General features: G+C 40.6%; 1 protein-coding gene across 5 annotated transcripts in view; it reads right to left on the reverse strand.

Annotated features, from left to right (window-relative positions):
• The window catches only part of LOC115693028 (disease resistance protein RGA2-like), a 30,309-nt gene extending 20,646 nt beyond the window's left edge, over positions 1-9,663 (reverse strand). Inside the window, exons 1-6 of one of the 5 annotated variants that reach the window (XM_056305611.1) lie at positions 9,517-9,663; positions 4,216-8,505; positions 3,758-4,110; positions 3,468-3,679; positions 3,366-3,435; positions 1,974-2,209 (exon numbers count right to left, since the gene is read on the reverse strand). In XM_056305611.1, coding sequence (XP_056161586.1) covers positions 4,522-8,469 — 3,948 coding nt within the window. In that variant the 5' untranslated portion in view covers positions 8,470-8,505; positions 9,517-9,663 and the 3' untranslated portion in view covers positions 1,974-2,209; positions 3,366-3,435; positions 3,468-3,679; positions 3,758-4,110; positions 4,216-4,521. The other 4 variants (XM_056305612.1, XM_030620005.2, XM_056305609.1 and 1 more) reach the window with 4 other exon arrangements.
• Positions 9,664-21,890: the final 12,227 nt, after the last annotated feature.

Raw genomic sequence — 21,890 nt, forward strand, 5'->3', positions numbered from 1 at the left:
AGTCGGCTGGGCATAGGCGCCTTAAATTGGGCGAAAATGTGAATTTGGCGGGTGCAAATTGAGGACCGAGTAGAGGCCGCCAGGGGCTGATTTTTGTGGCCCGTTTGGTGACCGAGAATGATGATTTAATTGAGGTTTAGTGGACTATAGTGTGCTGTGACGTGGCGAGGCATAGGTGCCGTGATTTGGACGGAATTGTGGATTTAGCGGGTGAAATTGGGAGACCGAATGGTGGCTGTCTTGGTGGCTATTTTACGGGCTTAGTGCGACAATTTAGTTGAGATTTAGTGACCCGCGAGGTGCCGTGAGATGGCTGGACAGATTGGTTCGGAGCGGTCCAAGTTTGAAGTAAGTTCGGGCTTTAAATATGGATTTTAGTGCGCGCCTCATTTGATCTTTGTGGTGGCTGATTAGAATGATGGTTTGGGGAGTTTAATGGGGCATTTTGAAGATATTTATTGGCCTAGACATTGCGGTATAGTGGTTGGCCACGACAGGATTTGATTTAGGCGAGGCGTGATCAATTTGAAGTTTAATTGTGCAATTACCGGGAATGATCGCATTGATCAATTCACTAGCTAAATGAGCCTTGTTGCGATTGATTTTAGGATGCCATGTTGCTTGTTTAGCGGGACTAAGAATGGAATAGCTTGGCGGGCCTCGAATGCGAGGGTTCTTGTTATCCCGGTTGTGTGGATTGTGCATGGATTGTGTGTCAAGTTGATGCCATGGCTGATTTGAATTGATTGTCTGATTGGGCATGTTGATTTATGAAATTGAATATGCGTGGTGCAAATGCGCATGATTGCATCGTGATTTGAGTAAGTGGTGCGGTGCAAGTGAATGCCCGAGTGTGAAGTTTATGGCCATGAGTTTGCATCATGAGCATTGGCACGGCATGTGCATTTACAAGTGTGCTCGAGTGACATGTGCATTGTGATCACCTAAAATGCCATGATGCGTTTAATGCGGGGTTCAGATGAAAATTGGTGCTTGTGAATGTGTGATCACAATAAACCCTGATGCGTTTTACGCGGGGTAGTGAACCCGTCCTGAGGCGTTTAATGCGGGACGATGCCCGGATTGCCGGAAGACGGCCAACCTGATGCGTTTACGCGGGTTCGGTCCGTATATGGAGATCGGTGTTGCGCCTGATGCGTTTACGCGGGCTAGAGACACTGGGCCTGATGCGTTTACGCGGGCCAGAAGTGTTGGATAGTGATAGGCACGATGCGTTTTACGCGGGTCGGACACGATGCGTTTAACGAATTCGGAGGAGAAATTGATAAATGGCAAGTATGCTAGAGTGCAAGCGTGCGAAAATGCATTGATGAGGCGTGAGCACGCGTATGAGCACGAGCATAAGCATGACATGCGTTGTGACCAAATGATGTGTACATGTGCTGCGATTGGGTCCTATGTTTTATGCTTGAACTGTAAGTGCCTAACCTGCAGGGCAAGGTGAGTGTTGGATTTGGGCCCGAGGGCCTAAGTCAATTATGATTTGCTTGGGGTGTTGATTTAGTACTCGTCAGGAGGTGCACTTTAGCCTAATTTAGGTTTAGGGAATTACTCGCTGAGATTTATTCTCACTGTTGTTGAAACCCAATTTTTTTCAGACCCCCAGTCCTGAGGATGGCAGGCGTATTGAAACGTTTTGGGAGGAGCCCCGGCTAGATATAGTGTTTGATCGCCGAGCCACGTACCCGCTTTTGATTTTTGAGTGTGGGCTGTATATGAATATTGTATATGTTTCCCGATGTCAAAACAAGTGTATATTTATCCGTGCTGGTTGTTGTATGGCTATCCTGGATTATGTGTATTTTATTGTACGGGTGGTTTTAATTACTTCCGCATGTGCTTTAAATCTCTGTGTTGGGTGTTGGGTCGGCGACGAGTCCTGGGACGTCGCACACGAATCGACCTTTGCGAGGGATGTGGCGCGCCGAGGAGTGCGGGGCGTGACAGTATTGGTGTAGGCCATGACGTCCAAGTTGAGAAGACTCGAGTGCTAGTAACAGTATTGTTCTCGGACTTCAAAGCATTCACCCTGACCTTAAAAAGGCTCTTGATGTTTCCACTCTTCTTCTGTTTTAGCAAGAGAGAAATCCATGTGTTTGCTGTCACGGGACTGGTGGTCAGTGATTTCTTTGTGATCCTCCTCTGCATTGTATGGTCGGTGCCAAAATCTGCGCAATTTCTGCCTAGTCTGAAAAATAAAGCAGTGTGAGTAATGGACATTTCTACTGAAACAAAAAACCTGGGAGCGTAATCTCATGAAAGATAGTTCAAATGACGAGCTTTATTTGTGTGACTTGGCCTTCTGGTATGCATGAGAGTTTAGTTTTGAAAAGATAAAAGAATGGACTTGGTACTTTTTTTTTTTGGCCAAAGATTGGGTACTTCAAAGAAAGAGTCTCTTTAGCAAGTGCTAGCGCCAAAAAGTAGAAAACTGCTTTTTGAAGACTAGTTTCAAATAGGAAAAACTTACATTTTGAAGCATAAATAGCGAGTTTTATTGATTGCCCTAAGGACACTACCACATTCTCCTTTGAAAATAAACTAAAAACAATGGCATAACTATACTTATCCTTTTAGAACCATTTCAACGTTATTCTCAGGCCTCATTCCCGAAAGAGAGCTTAAGAACAAGTAAAAAACTGAGGGCAGTTACATAGTTGAAGGAAGCATACTGCAGAGTGTAACAGTTTAAGAGATTAATGAAATTCCACCTCACCAAGGATCAATCAGCAAACATGTTATCATGATATTTCATTAGATCTAATGGATGATCAACTCATGAATCTTGACATTGCACCTAATTCATTCCTCTCACAGTCAAAAGGCAATCACATCGAAGTACTTTCTTCTTTCACAAACTTCTCATAATTGCAAATTACCCTTGCCAATGGCTTTGGCGAAAATATCCATTAGATATCGCCATGGCAGAGTAAGACTACCAAACACAGCAATAATCAGCATGACCAATTGAAGTCACAGAACAAGAAAAATCCAAGACAAGAGTGGATACAAGAGAAACCAATTCCACACGAGGTCCACAACATAGACTTAGCATTGGTATTGATTGACTTAGTCATCAAAAGAAACGACAACAATGACTACTGCTCCATTCATTCATTCATTCTGCCTCACACAGAACACATTTCTTTTGCAAACACTGTCGTCAACAAGAGATGAAGAACATGTCAATTGTCAACCAAACAAAATGAACAGGACAACCTTGCACTTGATCAAAACGGAGAAGTCGTAGATTAGACTTCCGGTCCAACAGTCATAAGGCCTCTTCTAATGCAACCATTTACTCAATTGTTTCAGATGGTGCTCAAAATTGGCAAAGGACTTACCTGAGAATCTTTGCAGAATGGCTGAACAGCAAAACAAGAATGTGCATTTCCCTTTTTTCTCTCTCTCTCTCTCTCTCTCTCTCTCTCTCTCTCTCTCCCCACCATTGCGTTTCTCTTCAAACTCTTCACAGAGAGACCTCAGAAACTCTACTATAATGCAAAACAATTTGCAGCTTTTAGTTTACACAATATTGCTGTCAAATGCAAACAATAAGATCACCCTCACTATCCTCCCCCGGAGCTTGACCGGCACTTGATCCATAGTAATTCCACTTTGGAAGTTCAGATGGGTACTCAACATGTCTAGGGATCACCTAATTTCAGGAATTAATAGATCAGTAGCAGCATGTGAAAAGGAAAACTGCCACATAATCTATTGTCGCCGTTCATACCCTTGATTCGCTGGGCAGATCTATGCTGGAACCTCCGATTCCATGGGGGACACATCGCGGACAAAAGGATTATTTTTTAAAGGGAAGCAAAACCATAAGCCATCCTCCATGGGAACAATTCATCGCTTCATGCATGAGAGTCCTCCTAGAATCGTTGGACTGTGCAGGCAACTTTGCTCCTTGCGGAATACGAATGAGCAAATTGCGCACCATATCTGTGGCATGAGTCACGAGCCAGATTCGACGAGCTCGGAGCTGGACGAGAAGGGGTACAGATTTTTCTTTGTTCCCATACACCCTAATCCCCAATCGAATCAAGCATCCAAGGGGATATGCCCAAACCTTTCACCGATCTGTCCGTTATCGTATCCCCCAAAAATTGTATTAAGTATGTCAAACACCATATTCGAAAAATCATTATTCATGAAAAAATCTGGGGAAAAAAACGTCCCACGAACCTTCAATAAAGAAAATTAGGGCTCGATCTGCCGCCGCCCAAGTTGAATGTGGGGGATATGAGCAAATCTTGTACCGGTGATCTGTCCTCCCCTCTCTTCAGCGATCTGTCCATGTCCCCCCAGAATCAAATCAAGTATCGAAACACACAATTCGAGAATTATTCTTCATGTAAAATTTCCGGGTAAAAAGGTCCTCGCATACCTTCAGAATGGAGAATAGGGATTGTGAGTTATGTGGGGGATATGAGCAATCTTGTGCCAGTCCTCGCCTCCATCTCTCTTGCACCTCCTCTCCAATTCTGGGCATTAGAAGATTATCAGGTGAGTAAGGGACGCAAGCCTTCGCATTCCTTCGAGTAATGACGTCAACAAGGGGCACCATCTGATGTCAAACCGTTGAAGTGATTGAAGGGCCTCGATCTGCTCTGGTAATTCCTTCAAATTGTCGCAACCCCGAATATAGAGACACTCGAGATTGCTGGCCTGTAGAAGCCACTGGGGGAGAGATGCTAGTTTTGGAAGTTCACCGAGACTCACGGAGCGAAGGCTGTGATGGAGTCCTCCATGGGAATCCAAGATGATGAGGTTGCCGCTCTCGTCTTTGCATATATCCAGCTCATCACAAAAACCGATACGGAGATCCTCGAGATTGCTGGCCTGTAGAAGCCACTGTGGGAGAGATGCTATTTTGGGAAGGGAAGAGATTAACACGGAGCGGAGACTGTGAAGTCCTCCATGGAAATCCAAGATGTTGTTGTTGCCGCTTTCGTCTTCGAATGATTCGAGCTCCTTGCAATCGGAGATGCGTAGGTGAGTAAGGGATGCAAGCCTTCCCATTCCTTTAGGTAATGCTGTCAACGAGGGGCACTGCATGATTTCAAGCCGTTGAAGTGATTGAAGGGCCTCAATCTGCTCTGGTAATGCCTTCAAATTGGAGCAATGCTCAATTTGGAGATCCTCGAGATTGCTGGCCTGTAGAAGCCATTGTGGGAGAGATGCTATTTTGGGAAGTCTCCCGATTTCCACGGAGCGGAGACTGTGAAGTCCTCCATGGGAATCCAAGATGTTGTTGTTGCCGCTTTCGTCTTCGAATGATTCGAGCTCCTCGCAACTGGAGATGTCTAGGTGAGTAAGGGATGCGAGCCTTCCCATTCCTTCGGGTAATGATGTCAAGGAGGGGCAAGACAAGATTTGGAGCTTTTGAAGTGATTGAAGGGTCTCGATCTGCTCTGGTAATGCCTTCAAATTGGAGCAATTCTTAATTCGGAGATCCTCGAGATTGCTGAGCTGGAGAAGCCACCGTGGGAGAGATGCTAGTTTTGGAAGGCTATAGAGATCCACGGAGCGGAGACTGTGAAGTTCCAAGATGGGGTGGTTGTTGTTGCCGCCGCTGCTTTCGTCGTAATTGGATAAATCTAGCTCCTCAGAATCCGAAGAATCGAGATCCACCTGGTTGGATTGATGTCCCGTACCCAGTGGTGGTGGTGGTGCTTTTGAGAGGGAAGTTAACCCAGGACAATAGCTTATGCGAAGAGATTCGAGGGAGGTGAGACTTTTCCAGCACTCCTCGGGCACACATTCTAGGGACTCCATATCCCATATTTCCAGATTCTTCAACTTATTAAGGCCAACTATCATATTTATCAACGCTGGATGGGCCCTAGCCAGCTGTAACTCCTCAAGATGCGGAGTTGGTGGGACAGCTTTCAATTTTTCACAACTATTGATATCTAATTTCAATAGACTAGGAAATGATGCTATTGAAGTGGATGAATGGCCTAACTCTTTGTATTCCAATTCAGTCATCCATGAAATCTCTAAAATCTTAAGGCCAGGTAGTTGGCCTAATGGAGGGAGATGTTTACATCTTCCGCAACCGTGGAAGCATACCTCAACTAAATTTGGCAAGGAAGACACAAGATTGTCCATCATCCACCTTGGCAAGCTCTCACCTTTATATCCATAGATCTTCAACTTCTGCAGATTTGAGTGCGGCCTCAGTCCATCTAATAGCACTTTATCTCTATTCCCAATTACTGCATCATCAATATCGAAATCGTCCCATTTAAGTTTCAAAGATTCCAGATAATGCTTCCCTATCAAGTTCGCAGCCTTAGATTCTGCTACTGCATCTGTCACACTTCCCAAATTCTCAATGCAAAGGCTTCCCCGGATGTCATTAAGCCCATTTAGCTCCCCAAGTTCGCAACAATCCTTAGCAAGAGCTTTATCTTTGGGCAAAATGAAGCGTGTTAGCCTATGCAGAGAACTCAATTGCCCTAGTCCGCATGGCACATAACGAAGTTTATAACAACCATCTATATCTAGATTTCGAAGGCTGACTAACTTCCTTATACCCCTTGGCAATTCTTCAAGGGCACGACAACCGTTAAGATTAAGAGTTCGCAAATTCTGCAGCCTCGTAATGGAGTTAGGAAGCCTTTTTAGCTCTTGATTGCCAGAGAGATCAAGATACGTGAGATACTTCAACTTATAAATGGACCTTGGCACCTTCTCGAGAGATGTGAAATGCAGATCCAAGACGCGCAACTTCTTGAAACTTTGAATTAGTTGGAATACATATGCTTCACTTGTTGGTTCCATTTCCCAACAACTAGCAGTAGACAGAAATGTTCTCAGTGCACTTGCTTTCAAGCGCGAGATTGGAAGTTCACCCATCAATTTGAAAGATGAACCATATGATATATGATGAGTTCTTTCAGATATGGATTTTTTGTCATCCCATGCCACCCAACACTCAGATCGTGCAACTAAGCAGGCTAGATCGTGCATCAAATCATGCATCTTGCAGGTCTTCTTATCTTCCCGATAATCTTGAAAGAAGTTACTCCATAGTAGATCCTGGAAATATCTACAAGCAATGTCTTCTAAATGTTGACTTTTATTTGATTGCTGGATAAATCCTTCTGCCACCCAAAGATCTACCAAAGTCTGCTTCTTTATCTCATAATCTTTGGGAAACAATGAACAGAACGCGAAACACTGTTTCAAATGTGAAGGAAGATGTTTATAACTTAGTTCAAGAACTGATTTTATGCTGCCTTTGCTTTGAAACACATCTAGGAGCTCCTTATCTTTGAATTGTGACCATTCGCGTTTACTTTCTTTAAAGGATAGTAAAGCGCCAATAGTTCGAACAACCAAAGGAACCCCAGAGCACTTTCTCGCTATTTCCGTGGCAATAGCTAGCATTTCAGGATCTTGTATATCTTCTTCTTTTCGACCAGCCATTTGCATTAATAAATCAAGAGACGCTCTTTCAGATAAGCCCGCAAGAAGATGACGCGAGGTGGTGCCCGTGATATTCGCAACCGAATGAAGGCGTGTAGTTATAAGGATCTTGCTTCCTCTAGCACCTCCCACCAATAAATTTTTCAACCTTAGCCATGTTTCTTGTTCTACATTCCACACATCATCCAAAACTAAGAGATATTTCTTTCCATCAATTTCTGCCCTTAGTTTGCTTTGCAACAGTTCCATCGTAAACTCGGTTGGTTCTTCCTTCTTTGCACAAGCTAACATCTTTTTCACTATCTTTTGCACGTCAAAGTCAGTAGAGACACAAACCCACATTTTCAAGTCAAATTTACTATCATCATACACATATTGAGCAAGAGTCGTTTTTCCAAGCCCACCAATACCAACTATTGGAAGGATGGAAACATTCTCTTTCATGTTAGAATCCAGTAAAAATTTCATAACCATCTTCTTATCATCATCTCTCCCTATAACATCGCCCTTAGGTATAAACGAATGTGTCTCTTCTCTCTTCCTCCACTCTTGCTTTACTTGCGAATCCATGGGGCGCTCGTTTAAGTGGATCCTCTTATCAGCCTTAATGGCTTCTATTTTCACCCTCACTGCTCTTACCTTGTAAATCATCTTCAGTTTAAAAGCAAGCTGGTTTGAACTTGAGAAAAATGTCCTTACCTCCGCGATCATTTCATCGTGGCCCCTCAATTCTCGTCGTGTTGCTTCTATGTTGAATTCTTCAAGCACGTCCTGTGCTTCATAGAATGCGTCTTTCAGTCTCTCAAGCCAAACTTGGATTTGGCGATTCTCGTAATATTGCTCCTCTGCATCATCCAGTACAGCCTGAAGCGTGGAGACAGTGTTCCTGAGAGCCTTGAGTTCATGCTTGACGCCCCATAACATTCCAACCTGTTCTATTGCTTGAGGAACCAGATTAGCAACGATCTTTTCGGTAATGCTAACAATGACAGCTTCCGCCATTTTTGTTCTTCGTATCTCTCTTTCTCTATCTCTTCTCTGTGGATCAGAAGATATTAGTACAGACGTTCCAAGGCTATAGGCTTCTCAGAACATGTACAATAAGTTTATGTTGATGCTCACGAAAGACTGGCAAATCAAAATCCTGACAAATCTAATTTTCAACTTCTTTGACCGACTCGAGTTGTTGAAGATAGGAATCCTCATCATCCACGCAAGCCTAAATCAATAATGCATATGACCCACCAAGGTCGGGTCCAAGGTCCGCGATTGGTTTGTCTAAATCAAGCCTAATTGTAAGCTGTTATTAAGAATTAAATCTAGTGTAGTTATTGGTGCATAATTTCCTGATGAAATTGACTTTCCCCGTATATCAATATTTTTCAAAAGAAGCTGGCCTTTTTCATCTATTTTTTTCAGGATTATCTCAAAACAGTTTCAAAAACCATTCCACAACTTAGCTTTGATTGGATAGGGAATCTCCCAAATTTTCAAAAATTGCATTAATCACGTTAAGAGCAATTCAGAGAGGGTTAAAGAATTTCTAGATTTTGGTTAATTCATGATTTACTTGATTTTGTCATGATTATCATTCAATGAAAGATTTTGCCTAGTTAATATATAGGTTTAAAATTACTATTCTTAGTTCAAGGATTCGTTCTTTATTTTTTCCAAAGGATGGCCAGTCATTCTCTAAATTTTTGGGTTGGATTTGATGTACGACAAAGTTGGTATCAGAGCTTAACCGAACCGACCTTTGAACCAGTCTACTTTTTTATGTTTCATTTTTCATTTTGTGAAGGCCCAATTGCAGGATGAGTTTACTGGCTTAGCAGTTCATAGTTCATGGCCAAAACAAAATTATGTTTGTAGTGAGCAGAGAAATTCTTTGGTGGTAATTGTCATTTTGTCATTCCTATTGCTTCAAATTTCCTATTTTTCCTTGCTTTCCTAGAATTTTGCCAAAGAAAAAGGAAAACGCATAGTACTGTGCTCAAGCTATTTATCTTCAGAAAAGCTCACAGATTAGTTGCTATAAGAAGAAAGAACCTGGCTAATAGTGGGTTGATCGACGGCCGACCAACAAAGGCGAGGCCACAACTGGCGAGATCAAGAGAGGAGGACAGGAGACGGGGTCGACAAGACCAAGAGAGAGATGAGATGAGACAGAGTGGGCAAGACTCCAAAGAGAGAGAGAGAGAGAGAGAGAGAGAGAGAGAGAGAGAGAGAGAGAGAGAGAGAGAGAGGGAGGGCACTGTTAGGGGAAACTCGAGAGACTAGAAAGTCTAGGAGCGAGGCTCGCTATGAGAGTGAGAATTAAAAGAAAGTAGAAAGGGTCTTAAATATAAAAGATTTAGCATTGTTTTGAATTTTTCCAAACCATTTATTTTTATAATTTTATGATTTACAAAAATTATAGGCACCCACCTCATTTATTACATAAAACTTAATATAGGCGCCCACCTCATTTATTATATGAAAACCCCATTAAAGATAATACAAGTGTATAATAATAATAAATAATATTTAAATGACAAATACCAATTGCAAAACCTTTATATATATATATATATCCAATTTAGTAAATAAGGTAAGTTGATGTTGATGTATTGTTCTAAAAGCATTATCTTAGATTAAAAAATGCATAATTAAGTTTTTTCTGCTTTATTTTAAAGCAATATGTCTAATTAATGTTAGGGAAAGCGGGAAGGAATGAAGTTTTGTAATGACATAGCTCAATCAATAGGCTTCGTTCTATATTACTTTCTCATTATATATACACACATATTCATAGATATTAGCTTAGCAATGATATCTCCAGCAATGCTCCCGTTGAGAGCTTCCGCAAATTTTTGTTATCTCTGTCTCTCTTTCTCTATCTCTCTCTCTTTCGCTCTCTGTGTATTAGAAGATATTAGTCCAGTGGTTCCAGGCTAGAGACTTTTCAAGACATGTATAGCAACTTCATGTCTCTCTGTCTCTTTCTCTCTCTCTCTCTGGATTAGAAGATAGGAATTATTCTTAGCCACGCATAATGGAAAGATGAAGCCCAAGTAAATGATGCATATCAAACACACCGAGGTTGGGTCCGAGGACCGCGATTGGTTTGTCTAAAGACTTTTCGTGCTTCTAGTGTTGAATAGTCTAGCAAGCTTGCAAGGGCAATGAAAATGCTGGCGTTGAAAGTGACGTCGATATTTATGTAGCAGCAGCTTGTTTTCTCTTGACAGTTCCCGAGGCCCCAGAAGCAAAAGGAGAATGGGGGGACCAAGTTGAGAAGGCAAATTGCGTCTCCAAGGGCAAACCCTTCATTTTTTCAGGTGCGGCCGCGATCACCTTTTGGGGCGGAGATACTGTTGGTACGTGGCAAAATTGGATTGGTCATTGTGTAGACGGTGGATTGGGTCCCACGGCTATTCACTGAGGTCCACGTCTCTGAAGCTGTACTGCGTTGACATAAGACATTGGCCAAAAGGTCAATTAACTCGACCATCATTAACTATCAAACATCACTTTGTTGTTTTGTTTTGTTTTCTTTCTTGTTTTGTTGTGCCACGTCCGTCTTCTTCCTCTATCATGCGTTAGAGACCATGCGCTTTTAAAACTCTAGAAATTAATAATCAAATGTTGACTTATTTAATTTTTGCTCATTAATAGATGGGCTTTCTTTTAGTCGATTCCAGCACGATGATACAAAAATTGTAAAGATCAATAGATGGACTTCAGCAACCGAAGCAAATGTGATCTCGGTAAAAAGTTTTGAGTCCTCTGAGACTAAATCATGACCATCAATCTCATTCTTCATCTTGGTCCTTCCCCCTTATCGCATAGCCCAATTGTCACACTCTAATTTCCGCTCAAGAAAAAGGGAGAGAGAGAAGGACGAATCCTCAAACCAACCTTGCCAAAAACATACATATCTGGGCCAAAAGCTAATACCTTGTGTGAAGCGAAGGTGCAATGACAAAATCACATCGAAGAGAAGTGATTTGGGATTTGAGAAAGATATGAAACAAAGTATCCGCACTCAATCAAAAGTTCAGATATAGCAATTTTCGATGATGAAATTCTCTTAGGGGGTAGATTTTAATGTTCCAAACCAAAAAGGGAATTTCGTAATATTGAAAAACAAGAAAAAGATTAGACATCCGGATTTTTTCTGAGAAGGCAAGAAGCGATTTTGAGAGATAATTATGGAACTTGTCTTGCATAGCTTGGCTTGTTGCCTTCTTATCCTCCTAAGATTGGCATTTGCCGTTATCACCCAAAACCAAAGAGAGAGGCAAGAGGGCAGAGAGGACCGTGACGCCAGAGGCCCAAGGCTCGCTGGGGAGTGTCCTTCGTCGCTGGAAAACCACTCTAAATGGTGACATCCATGGGTTGAAGTTTGAACTGATATTTCCTTTGACCTCGAACCCTTGTGATTTGGCATTGCGTGATATCCATGTTTCGTCTGGAAATTAAACCTTCCAAAGTACCGGTCGCAGGCTGGTAAAAGTGCAACTTTCTTGCATAAACACAATCTATTTGGATTACTTTCAGGGTCGATCCTTGTTATGAAACTATAGTATCGCATGAGGTCTTTCCAACGGCACAAAAGCCACTTGATTCGATTATCCTTAGAGTGAGAATTGAGAGCACAAAGCGGGCACCTCTTATAATTTGGGTTTTCACCAGCGCAATTCCTTTCGGCGGCTCGTGCAGTCCATCCAAAAGTCGTATTGCGACACTATTTTCTCTTTAAACTCAAACGCTGAGACTACTATGTTAGGTGAAATTTTCATGATTTTTGAAAATATAGAAATTTCTGTTATTACTTAGAAATTGTGAAAATTGTGCAAATCATGGAACATGGTTTCTAGACATCCAAAAATTTTCAACTCGATCCAGTTAGTTTGAATATAGATATTGGTAGTGGAAAATTCTAACTCCTTTGAAAAGTTCAGTGCAATTATTGAAGAAAAAAAGGTTAGTGAGCGCAATATTGAAAATATCTAATTTGTTTCAGTTTTCTGAAAAATAATATAAGTTAGTTTCCCCAAAGAATGATTATTTCAGATGACTCACAGAGTTAAATATTTTTTTGGGTCATGTGGTGTGTGTCAGGGCCATGGACATGAAATCAAGTCTCGGAGGGCATTTGCATAATTTTGGTCTGAATGGGCTTTTCAGCCCAAGTGCATTCGGCTGTTGTTTAGGGACGAAGGAAATATGAGATTGTGTTGTGCGGTTTGAATTAGCGATTTATCGCGGTAAGTAATTTCTATCGCTTTCCATTTTTTGTAAAAATTTCATGACATTATTTACCGAGAAAAAGCTATATTGTGATGTGACATGGCATGTAATTTTAAGGTATATAAATAAATATTATTCTATGGCATGCTAATTTGGAAAACTTGATTAAGCATCGAATACTTTTGAGCCTCTCATTAATGTTTTCTGGAAATATTTTAGATTGAAATGCTATTTATATATACTTTTGTGTGTGCGTGGGTGCACAGACCAATATTATTTTGAGGCCTAATCACGACCTTTACAGGGTTTATTCATAATTGATGTGATTTTTGGAGCTTAACCATAGCCAATAATATTTTTGGGCCTTGTCAAGGGCATAGTGCCACCTCGAGGTGAGCGAACGGATCACTAAGGGAGTGTGGATGGTTCCTCTTATGAGGTGATGCTCACAATTGGTTTAGGTTTTTCCAAACCCTACCAATTACGATTTTGATTGACTCGGTTGATTATGCAAGTTTTGTTCTTTTTTTAGGAGTCACTAATAACTTATTTGAGCCTAGTTAGAAGTTAAGTGAAACTTGGGAGCTCACTTCACTTTCGCAAACTAGAGATTCGGGAACGGTTACTTGTTTACACTAAAATCTATTGAGCGCCCAATTTTGGTACCTTTTTTAATTATTTCGTAAACGTTTGATCATACGATCCTATCCATTTTTAGTCTCTAAGCGCAGCCATCTAAATGATCATGCATTTGCAAAATTGTGCAATTATATCTATCAATCACTTAATCACATAACAACGTAATTACGCAACATTGAAAAAAAAGAGTAAATAAAGTATGGAAAAATAAAGAACCCGAGCCATATGGGGCAAATTAAATAAAGCCTCGTTATTACACCCCAGGATAGGAACCCCATGAGTGGTACCCTAAGCTAGGCATGAGATTACCCTAATATATGGAATGCAAATTCTCGCAAAATGCCTAAGTCGGATTAAGCCCCAAATTTCACGAATGTGTGTTATATCGTTTGTACTATTATTATAAAAAAAGACTTTTAAACATGTAGATGGCACATCTAGCAACTCGTAACCTAAATCTATGTGAGATGATATGGTGTAATGATCCTGAATATGATAACAATGTGGAATAAACATGCTCCTCTTTTATCATCATTTTTATTTATAACCATAAATTATCCATCCTAAATGCATGTTGGACATTACTAAAATAAACAAAACGAATCAGAAATTGACGGTCCTCGAAGATCGCGGTAGCAGAAATGCCGCTCGAAAACGAGCGGTTCCGGTGATTTCGTTGCGAAAGAAATGTCAGCCCAAGAAATTAGATAATATAATAATGCTAACACGATGACCTCTTGATGGGAAGCGATTGGATGCAACTTGAATCGTACAAGCAAGAGGACGTAATATTATGGATCGAATTTTTGAAACGTAGCCCTTCGTCCTATGGCATTTTATTCGCTATGAAGAAAACAAGAACGACTTGGCTAGAAACCTTCCTCTTTAACCTTGGACTTTCATGAAAATTGTCTTAAGCATATATGACGTGTGGATGCTCCCATGTTGTCAACACAAGACATACAACATCCATTCGGATGATACCAATCTATAAGTAAATTAATTTTTGATACCACAAAAACTCCCAAACTAGTACATTCCTGCTACATTTACTTCAAACTTATTTTCGTGTCACAAAAAATTTCAAACTGATACCCCGTGCCATATTTACCCCCATATTAATTTTGATGACACAAAAAATTTTAAATTGGTACACCCGTGCCACATTTTTCTCAAATTGTTTTGTGTATTACAAAAAATCTCAATATTTGGGATAAATGTGGCACGGGTGTACCGATTTGGGGTAAATGTGGCATGTGTATACCAATTTAGGATTTTTTGTGACATAAAAATTAATTTGGCATAAAATGTGGTATGTGTGTAGCTGTTTAGAGTTTTTTGTGATGCAAAAATTAATTTACTGTTGAGATTTTTGGTAATATTAACCTTCCTTTTTTCTGTTTTCCTTTTTTCCTTTTCGACCCCTCACCTCATATGTACAACGACGAGTTTCTTAACCCTCTCTCTTTTGTCCTACTCTTCTCACCGATTTATTCCCCCCACACAATGTTCACTTGCACGGACCTCTTTGATCTTTCGTTCTTTCATTTATTTCTTTTACATCTTTTTTCTATTCTTTATTTCTTCCTTCTTTATTTTTTTTGGTCGAATTTCCTTCCTTATTTACTTGTGGCCTTTTTTTTTTTTTTCCTTTTGAGCTCCTACAAATGGGAAAATGACATAAATAGTCCTTGAAATATGACCCAATGTGCAATATGATCCCTAAACTTTTAATTTGTTCAATAAGATCCCTGAAGTCTAACCAAATATGCAATGTGGTCCTTAAACTTTTAATTTATTCAATGTCATCCCTGAACTTTTGGTACATGTTCAATTTAGTTCATGAACTATATGAAAATATTCAATATAGTCCTTTCATTAATTCAAGTTCGGGAATTACATTGAATATTTTCATATAATTCAAGAACTACCTTGAACATGTACCTAAAGTCTAGGAACTATATCGAACAAATTAAAAGTTTAGGGACTATATTGAATATTCGGTTAAAGTTTAGGGACTACATTGAACAAATTAAAAGTTTAAGGACCATATTACACATTGAGTAAAATTTTAGGAACTGTTTATGTGATTATCCTCCCACAAATACATGAACGACTCTCTGTTATTTATTCACCATCCACAGGATGCCTCACTATTCTCTGTTTTTGATCTCTACCCGCACCTCCCAATGATTGTTGATTGTTGTTTTCATTTCAAAAGCTCAGCATTGTTAAGCACCATCATCATCCGACCAAAAAACAAAAAAGCACCATCATCAACCCAAAAAAAATCAGCTAAACTCAGTCGTTAAATTTATTGACAAAACTTTCTATTGAACAAGAGCTTCTGCATCGTTGAGTAAATTTGATGATTGGTCCGGTAATGCGACGGGACAACTTGGTTGCTCCTTGACCACGGCCTGGTTGCGTTTCGGCCATGGCCTGGTATTTACCCTGTCGTGCATCAGTCACAGACTAGGCTGCTCTTGAGGGTGATGACTGAATGAAGTGGCCAGACTCGACCTGGCCGAACAAGGGAAGAGCCGCCAGAGTGGGAGCTTGAGAAAGATCCATAGAATAAGAGAGGAGCCCCTGATCGTGTATCGTGCCTTAATGGATTCGGAGTCTTGTGTGCATATGAGAATCTCTATGGAAGATCCAGGGAAAATGAATGTGGAGAGAGTCGGAGCTGGAGCTGGCCGTCTGGTTTGCGCTGGCTGAAGGAAGAAGAAAGGAGAGGGGGCTGTGGGAGTGGGTTTTCCAGCAGAGACAGAGAGAGCAGAGGTGTCGCCTGAAGGAGAAGAAATTCAGAGGGAACCATTTGGAGCTTGAGGGGGTCTTGATGACTGTTCAGGTTGTGTTCGCCTGAAAAGACAAACAGAGAGAGAGAGAGAGAGAGAGAGAGAGAGAGAGAGAGAGAGAGAGAGAGAGAGAGAGAGAGAGAGAGAGAGAGAGAGAGAGAGAGAGAGAGGGGTGTTGTCCGCTGGTGGAGATGAAGATGGTGACTGCCATGGATGAAGGAGATGTCTCTACTGAAGAGATGAGAAAGAGAGATCCCCAGAGCTTTTTTTTTTCTTTATGGATCTTCTGGTTTTGTGCGTTAATGTCCGAAGCTCTCTCTCTCTCTCTCTCTCTCTCTCTGAAGAAAAAAGGGTCATATATGCATAATTTCCAGGTAAAAGGAGCTGCGAACAGAGACATATTGCAAACAGAGATATATACACATGCAGACAAAGGCGCGTACAAACAGAGACTGTACATGTTCCTCAGCTTGAAGGTCCCGGCTACTACAGAAAATACACAATTGAAGCGTCAAATGATAGGTGTCCTACTCGATTCAATGGATATCAGATTGAGTCAGTTTTCTTACATCATCTAATCAATAGATCACCAAAGGATAATGAAGGACAAAAATAAAACTGAACTTGCCTTGTCCAGATAAAAAAATGGGCAAGCCAAAAGAGGAAATGATGCTGGAATGGCGTCGGTATGAGACCGAGAGGAAAAAAGGAAAGGAGAATCTCAATCTATTCTTCTCTCAGGCGTTTCATCGAACACCTTGTCAGCACGGTGAAGGCGCGAGGACAGAGCATCGGCAGGACAGATGCGCGATCGGCGAGAGAAGAGCGAGTGAAAATCCCCGCTTGAGCTCCCCATGAGATTTTTTTTTTGAAAATGACTAAAGAGCCCCTCTTTTTCATTGGCTGCTGAAGAGGGCGGTTAAAACAACAACGCAGATAAAGTATATTTACTTGGACACATGGAAGTTCATATACGAATGATTTTTGTATGACATGGATTCATTTTTGAAAATCTGCATGTGGTTCATGACTTGATCCCAATTTAAAAAATTGTTTTTTTTTTGCATGGAACGATACATGAATTTTCGATTTGTTGGGCAACATTTGGAATGGGGAGAAACGAGTGTCATTTTATTGACGTCATATATAATTATATAAGTTAGCGTTATAGATTAAGAACGGGTATGAGTTCTCTTGTTGGGATGCATAGCGCAACCACGTGCTTCCTTACCAACGATTATTAAAATTTTATGAGAGATTAATTTAAGTAAATTTACTACTTATCTTGACATAGTAATTATCCACTGAGGAATTGTGTCGGTGGATAATTACTTAATTTCGTTAAAATATTTTTTGTGAAATTTCTCAAATTGTTCTAATTCTACAACATAAGATGTATATTTTTACTTAGTTTTGTTAAAGTATTTTATCATTATATATCCCTTGAAATTCATTTTTATTCATATTGAAATCATATGACTTCACCCATTAAATAACTTTGATCATAATATACTTGTTGATATGCATTCGTGTTTGTTACTGATATTACTAAATTTTGTCCCTTATTTTTTTTGGTCCCTTTTCATGCTTGTTTGTATATTCATTCGGAAATATTGTTTTGTGGAATTTCCAATGTCAGGTCACCTGTCTCTTGACCGAGATAACAAATGTCAATTTCACATGCAAAGTTAGTGTTCTTGCCCATATTTTGCATGTTTTAAGCAACTATTGAAAGCTCATATCTCACTTTTACGCATTCTCATTCAAAGAATATGATAATGGATTCTATCCTCGTGTGTAGTTGACTTAATATTATCATGTATATGCGTATCATGATATAGTTAAACGTTTTAAGATATATCTTTCTTAGTATATTTTATAGTGTTGTGTGTAGCCGAATTTTTCTATGTGTACATGAATCATGGTATGGTTGACATTTTAAAATAATTTTCTCTATTTATTAACTATTGTACATATTCAATTTTATAGCATATATAAGAGTAATGTAATTGAGTATCTGTATATCTATTAAGATTTCAAAAGAATTTCCTTTAATTCTCATATTCTTGGCAAAGCTCTTAAACATTTATTTGAAAAATGAATATACTCATTCCATTTTTTATAGTGCACTTAATCTCAAAAATTAAATTTTCTATAGTATATATAGATTCCATAGCTTTTAAATCACGTTATTCTTTTTAAATATCTATCATTTTGTACCTACAATTCTATGGCAAAGTTAGGTCATTTGTACTATGTGAAAAATCGAGATGTAACTTATCAACTCACTATATCACCTGCTTGGAACAGGAGTACACAACATTTGCCAAGTGGTTAGTGGAATACCACATCCCAAATAAATTAGTAAGCTACCAACTTCTTCAAATTTTACAAACGTGGTTCATAAACTACCAAAACTATAAGGAATTTATCGATGATTTAGTGAATTATCCACTTTGTCGAAATTTCACAATGAAAATTAGTAGATTACTCATATTGTAAGGAATTTACCAATGTATAAATAAATAAATAAATTACTTATTTTTTAAATTTTACAAGTGTGGTTCGTAAGTTACCAATAATCTAACTAATTCACCAATGCCAAATTAATTTGTAAGAATTTGTTTGGAGGAAGAATGCTCTCCTTTTTTTGGGTGTTGAAAGAGAAAAAGGGGGACTTGGTGAACTTTGTGCGTGGTTTGTTTAAACTGGTCAATGTCAAACTTGATGTTACGGGTTTGACCTTGTCTAGTTCCAAACCAACTGCTGGTTCTGATCCAACACTTCGAAGAGCCCCACATGTTCTCTTTTGTTTGCCTTCGAGGAGAGCAAGAGGATCGTGTGGATAGTTGAGATCGCCAACTCTAGCCTTGCAGTAGACTAATCGTGTCAAGCAGGGGTTCCTCTTTGACGAGGACGAAGATCATGTTCGAAGCTGTGAAGTCCGGCGTGACGCCGAGGTTATCAACGATAATCGCAAGTAGACTATTGAATTAGGTATGAATGGAAAGCTGAACTACAATTGCACCTGAACAAAGCCAAAATCAGAGCATCAGAAGCAGAGCCTAACTGAATTGGACACTAGTAGCAACTGTGCAACTCAGCGGACGACGATGTTCGTGGAGGCCATGGAGAGGAGGTACCACTCCTCGATGGTGAGTTCGGCTGCCAACGTTGAACTGATGACTGGGTTTTGCATGAACTGGACCGTCTACTCGACAAAATTTTGGGAGACCACAGCTTTTCTAAACTTGAACTGTAAGATGAACGTGTGGTTTAATATTTAAATATTCTAACACTTACCTCACACGTAGAATGTATTTTGACCTAAAACTAAAACTTGAAATATGTAATTAGGGTGGCCAATGGCGACTTGAAAGATTGGAATTAAGGAACACCTGCTCTAATACCACGTGAATTGGGATCATGATTTTGTTGCCATGATGAAATCAAATAAAAATGCAGAAAACTTCACAATTTTTTTCCGCTTCATTTTTATCTTGGTAAAAGTACACATTCACATACTGTTCCAAAGTGAGCGTGAGCGAGTGTGTCCTCAGCCGAGCTTGTGCGTGAGGTGCGTGAAGGAGAGAGCCCAAGTGAGGCCCGAGACTAGAAAGAAGCATGGATTGGACGAAAATACTGACCGGAACTAAAGGCGGCCGGGCTATGGGCTTTGATGGGCCGGGTCCAACTCTCAAACTTCATGGGCTTCATTAATTGGATTTAATGAATTGAAGTTTGATTGGCCCTGGTTTTAATGTGTTATTTTTTATTTGTCATCAATTTTTTCTTTATCTTTATTTTATTTTATAAATGCATACTCGACTTGCTGGCAAATATTCAGTTGTCAACATACATAATTTAGCATTTGTGTTATTGCTAATTATTTGTTATGCTGTTGAATAGTATTGGCCAGACATTCGCCCGACATCGTACAATCTCACCTCAGAAGCGAATCATCAACCTCCGAAAGAGAGTTCCATTAATCAGTCTCATCCGAGTCAAGTCTAAGGATCAAGTTCTGAAATAACTGATGTATGTTCCAATAGTTTTCATCAAAATCTACCATTACCAGCAGGCGCTACTGGATACAGAATATAAGTAAATCCAAAAAATTATACTAAAACAACCTTTACAGAACGGGGCATTACCTTCAAGAACTGACATTTCCATCACATGGATGAGGATAAGCTATAAGGAAAAACAGAGCAAGCCGAGCTCCATAGCGGGAGCAGAGAAGCCAAGAGTAGAACGAATCACCTAAACCAAAGCCATTTCTCCCCCACACTTGATTCCAATCCCATCAATTGCTCAAATATGAACCACAAAAAATATGTATTCTATGCAGGGTTTGCATGTACTGTTCCTTATAGTACTTTTCAAGCTGTCTCTCTCCGCTAACTTATGTTTTTGTTTACTTTCTCCAAAAAATGCACATTCTATCATCACACTGTCGAGACCGCTTTTTCTGCAATGTGGTCAGGGAAAAGACTAGTTTAGAGGTAATGCCTAAAAGGTGGGCCGATGGCCCTCGATTAGGTGCGGACTCGCCTTGCGCGAGGTTAGGTTTCATTAAGTTTGATTTAGCCTATGAATATTCTATGTGAAATAGGAGTCGCCACTAATTTGTTGGGGTTGACTAGAAATCAAGTGAGGTACGGAAGTATACCTCAATCAAAGCAAATGGAAACAAACATGCCCAATGATTAAGAAATCATCAACATACAAACAACACATCACGGGTAATTAGATCAACACTTGGATGTGACATCCCGAATTTTGGCCCATTTTTGGGATTTATAAAACGCGTAATTTGTCAGTGTGCTTATAGTAAAATCTTGCCCGGGAACTGATCACTCCCGGTTATCATTTTAAATTAGAGATTTCGCTAGAATCGCACTCGATCAAATTTGGCCGTTATTTGGATCCCGAACTTGGCAATCGATTTCCGGGAGTTTCGGGACAAAATAAATTGGACAGTGTCAATATTATGGTAGCCAACGTTGAGATTGTCAGGAATGATGGAAAAAGGGAAGTTTTTAACCAGGTGCAAATTTGGACTAGTAGACTTCCCTCGTTATGATTTGGTCTAATTAATTTGGCCTTTGTCCCTTTTTATGTGCGAGGCTTATTTTGGACCCGTAGACCACTTTCGGTTTTGAATTTGGGCCATCGGATCGCATTTATTATATGAATGAAATTTATTTATTTTTGTTCTTCTCTCTCCCCCCTCTCTCTCTCTTTCTCTCTCTCTCTCCCCTCTCTCCCCTCTCTCTCTCTCTCTCTCTCTCTCTCTCTCTCTCTCTCCTCTGCCGCGCATGTCCTCTCCGCGCACGTCTCCCCCTGCCCACGTCCCCTCAGCTCACCCACTCCCACCTGCTCTCTTTCTCTTCTTTTCTTTTCTTTCTTTCTTTTTCCTTTCTTCCTCTGTTCTTCTTCTTCTTCCTCCTTCTTCGCCCGCGACTGGTTCTACTCCGTTCTGCCCAGTCGCCGTCCGCCGCTCGACCGCCCTCCACCTCCGCCAGACGCTACTTCGCCAGTCGCCGCCGCCAGCAAGCCCGACCACCGTCGCATTGACCACCAACCGCCGCCCCGACCGTTCCCTTTCTCTCCCTCACGCGCATGTGACAGCAAGCCGTCGCCGCTGCCCTCCGCCTCGGCTTGGCGTGCCGTGCCGTCGCCGGCCGGCTCGGCCGTGCGTCGCGCCGACCGTGGGCCGCCGTTCCCTCTCTCCTCGCCCGGCAG

This window comes from Syzygium oleosum, unplaced genomic scaffold (genome assembly GCF_021117445.2).
Source record: "Syzygium oleosum isolate NSW1041296 unplaced genomic scaffold, Sole_v2.1 Sole_v2.38, whole genome shotgun sequence".
NCBI classification, from domain to species: Eukaryota; Viridiplantae; Streptophyta; class Magnoliopsida; order Myrtales; family Myrtaceae; genus Syzygium; species Syzygium oleosum.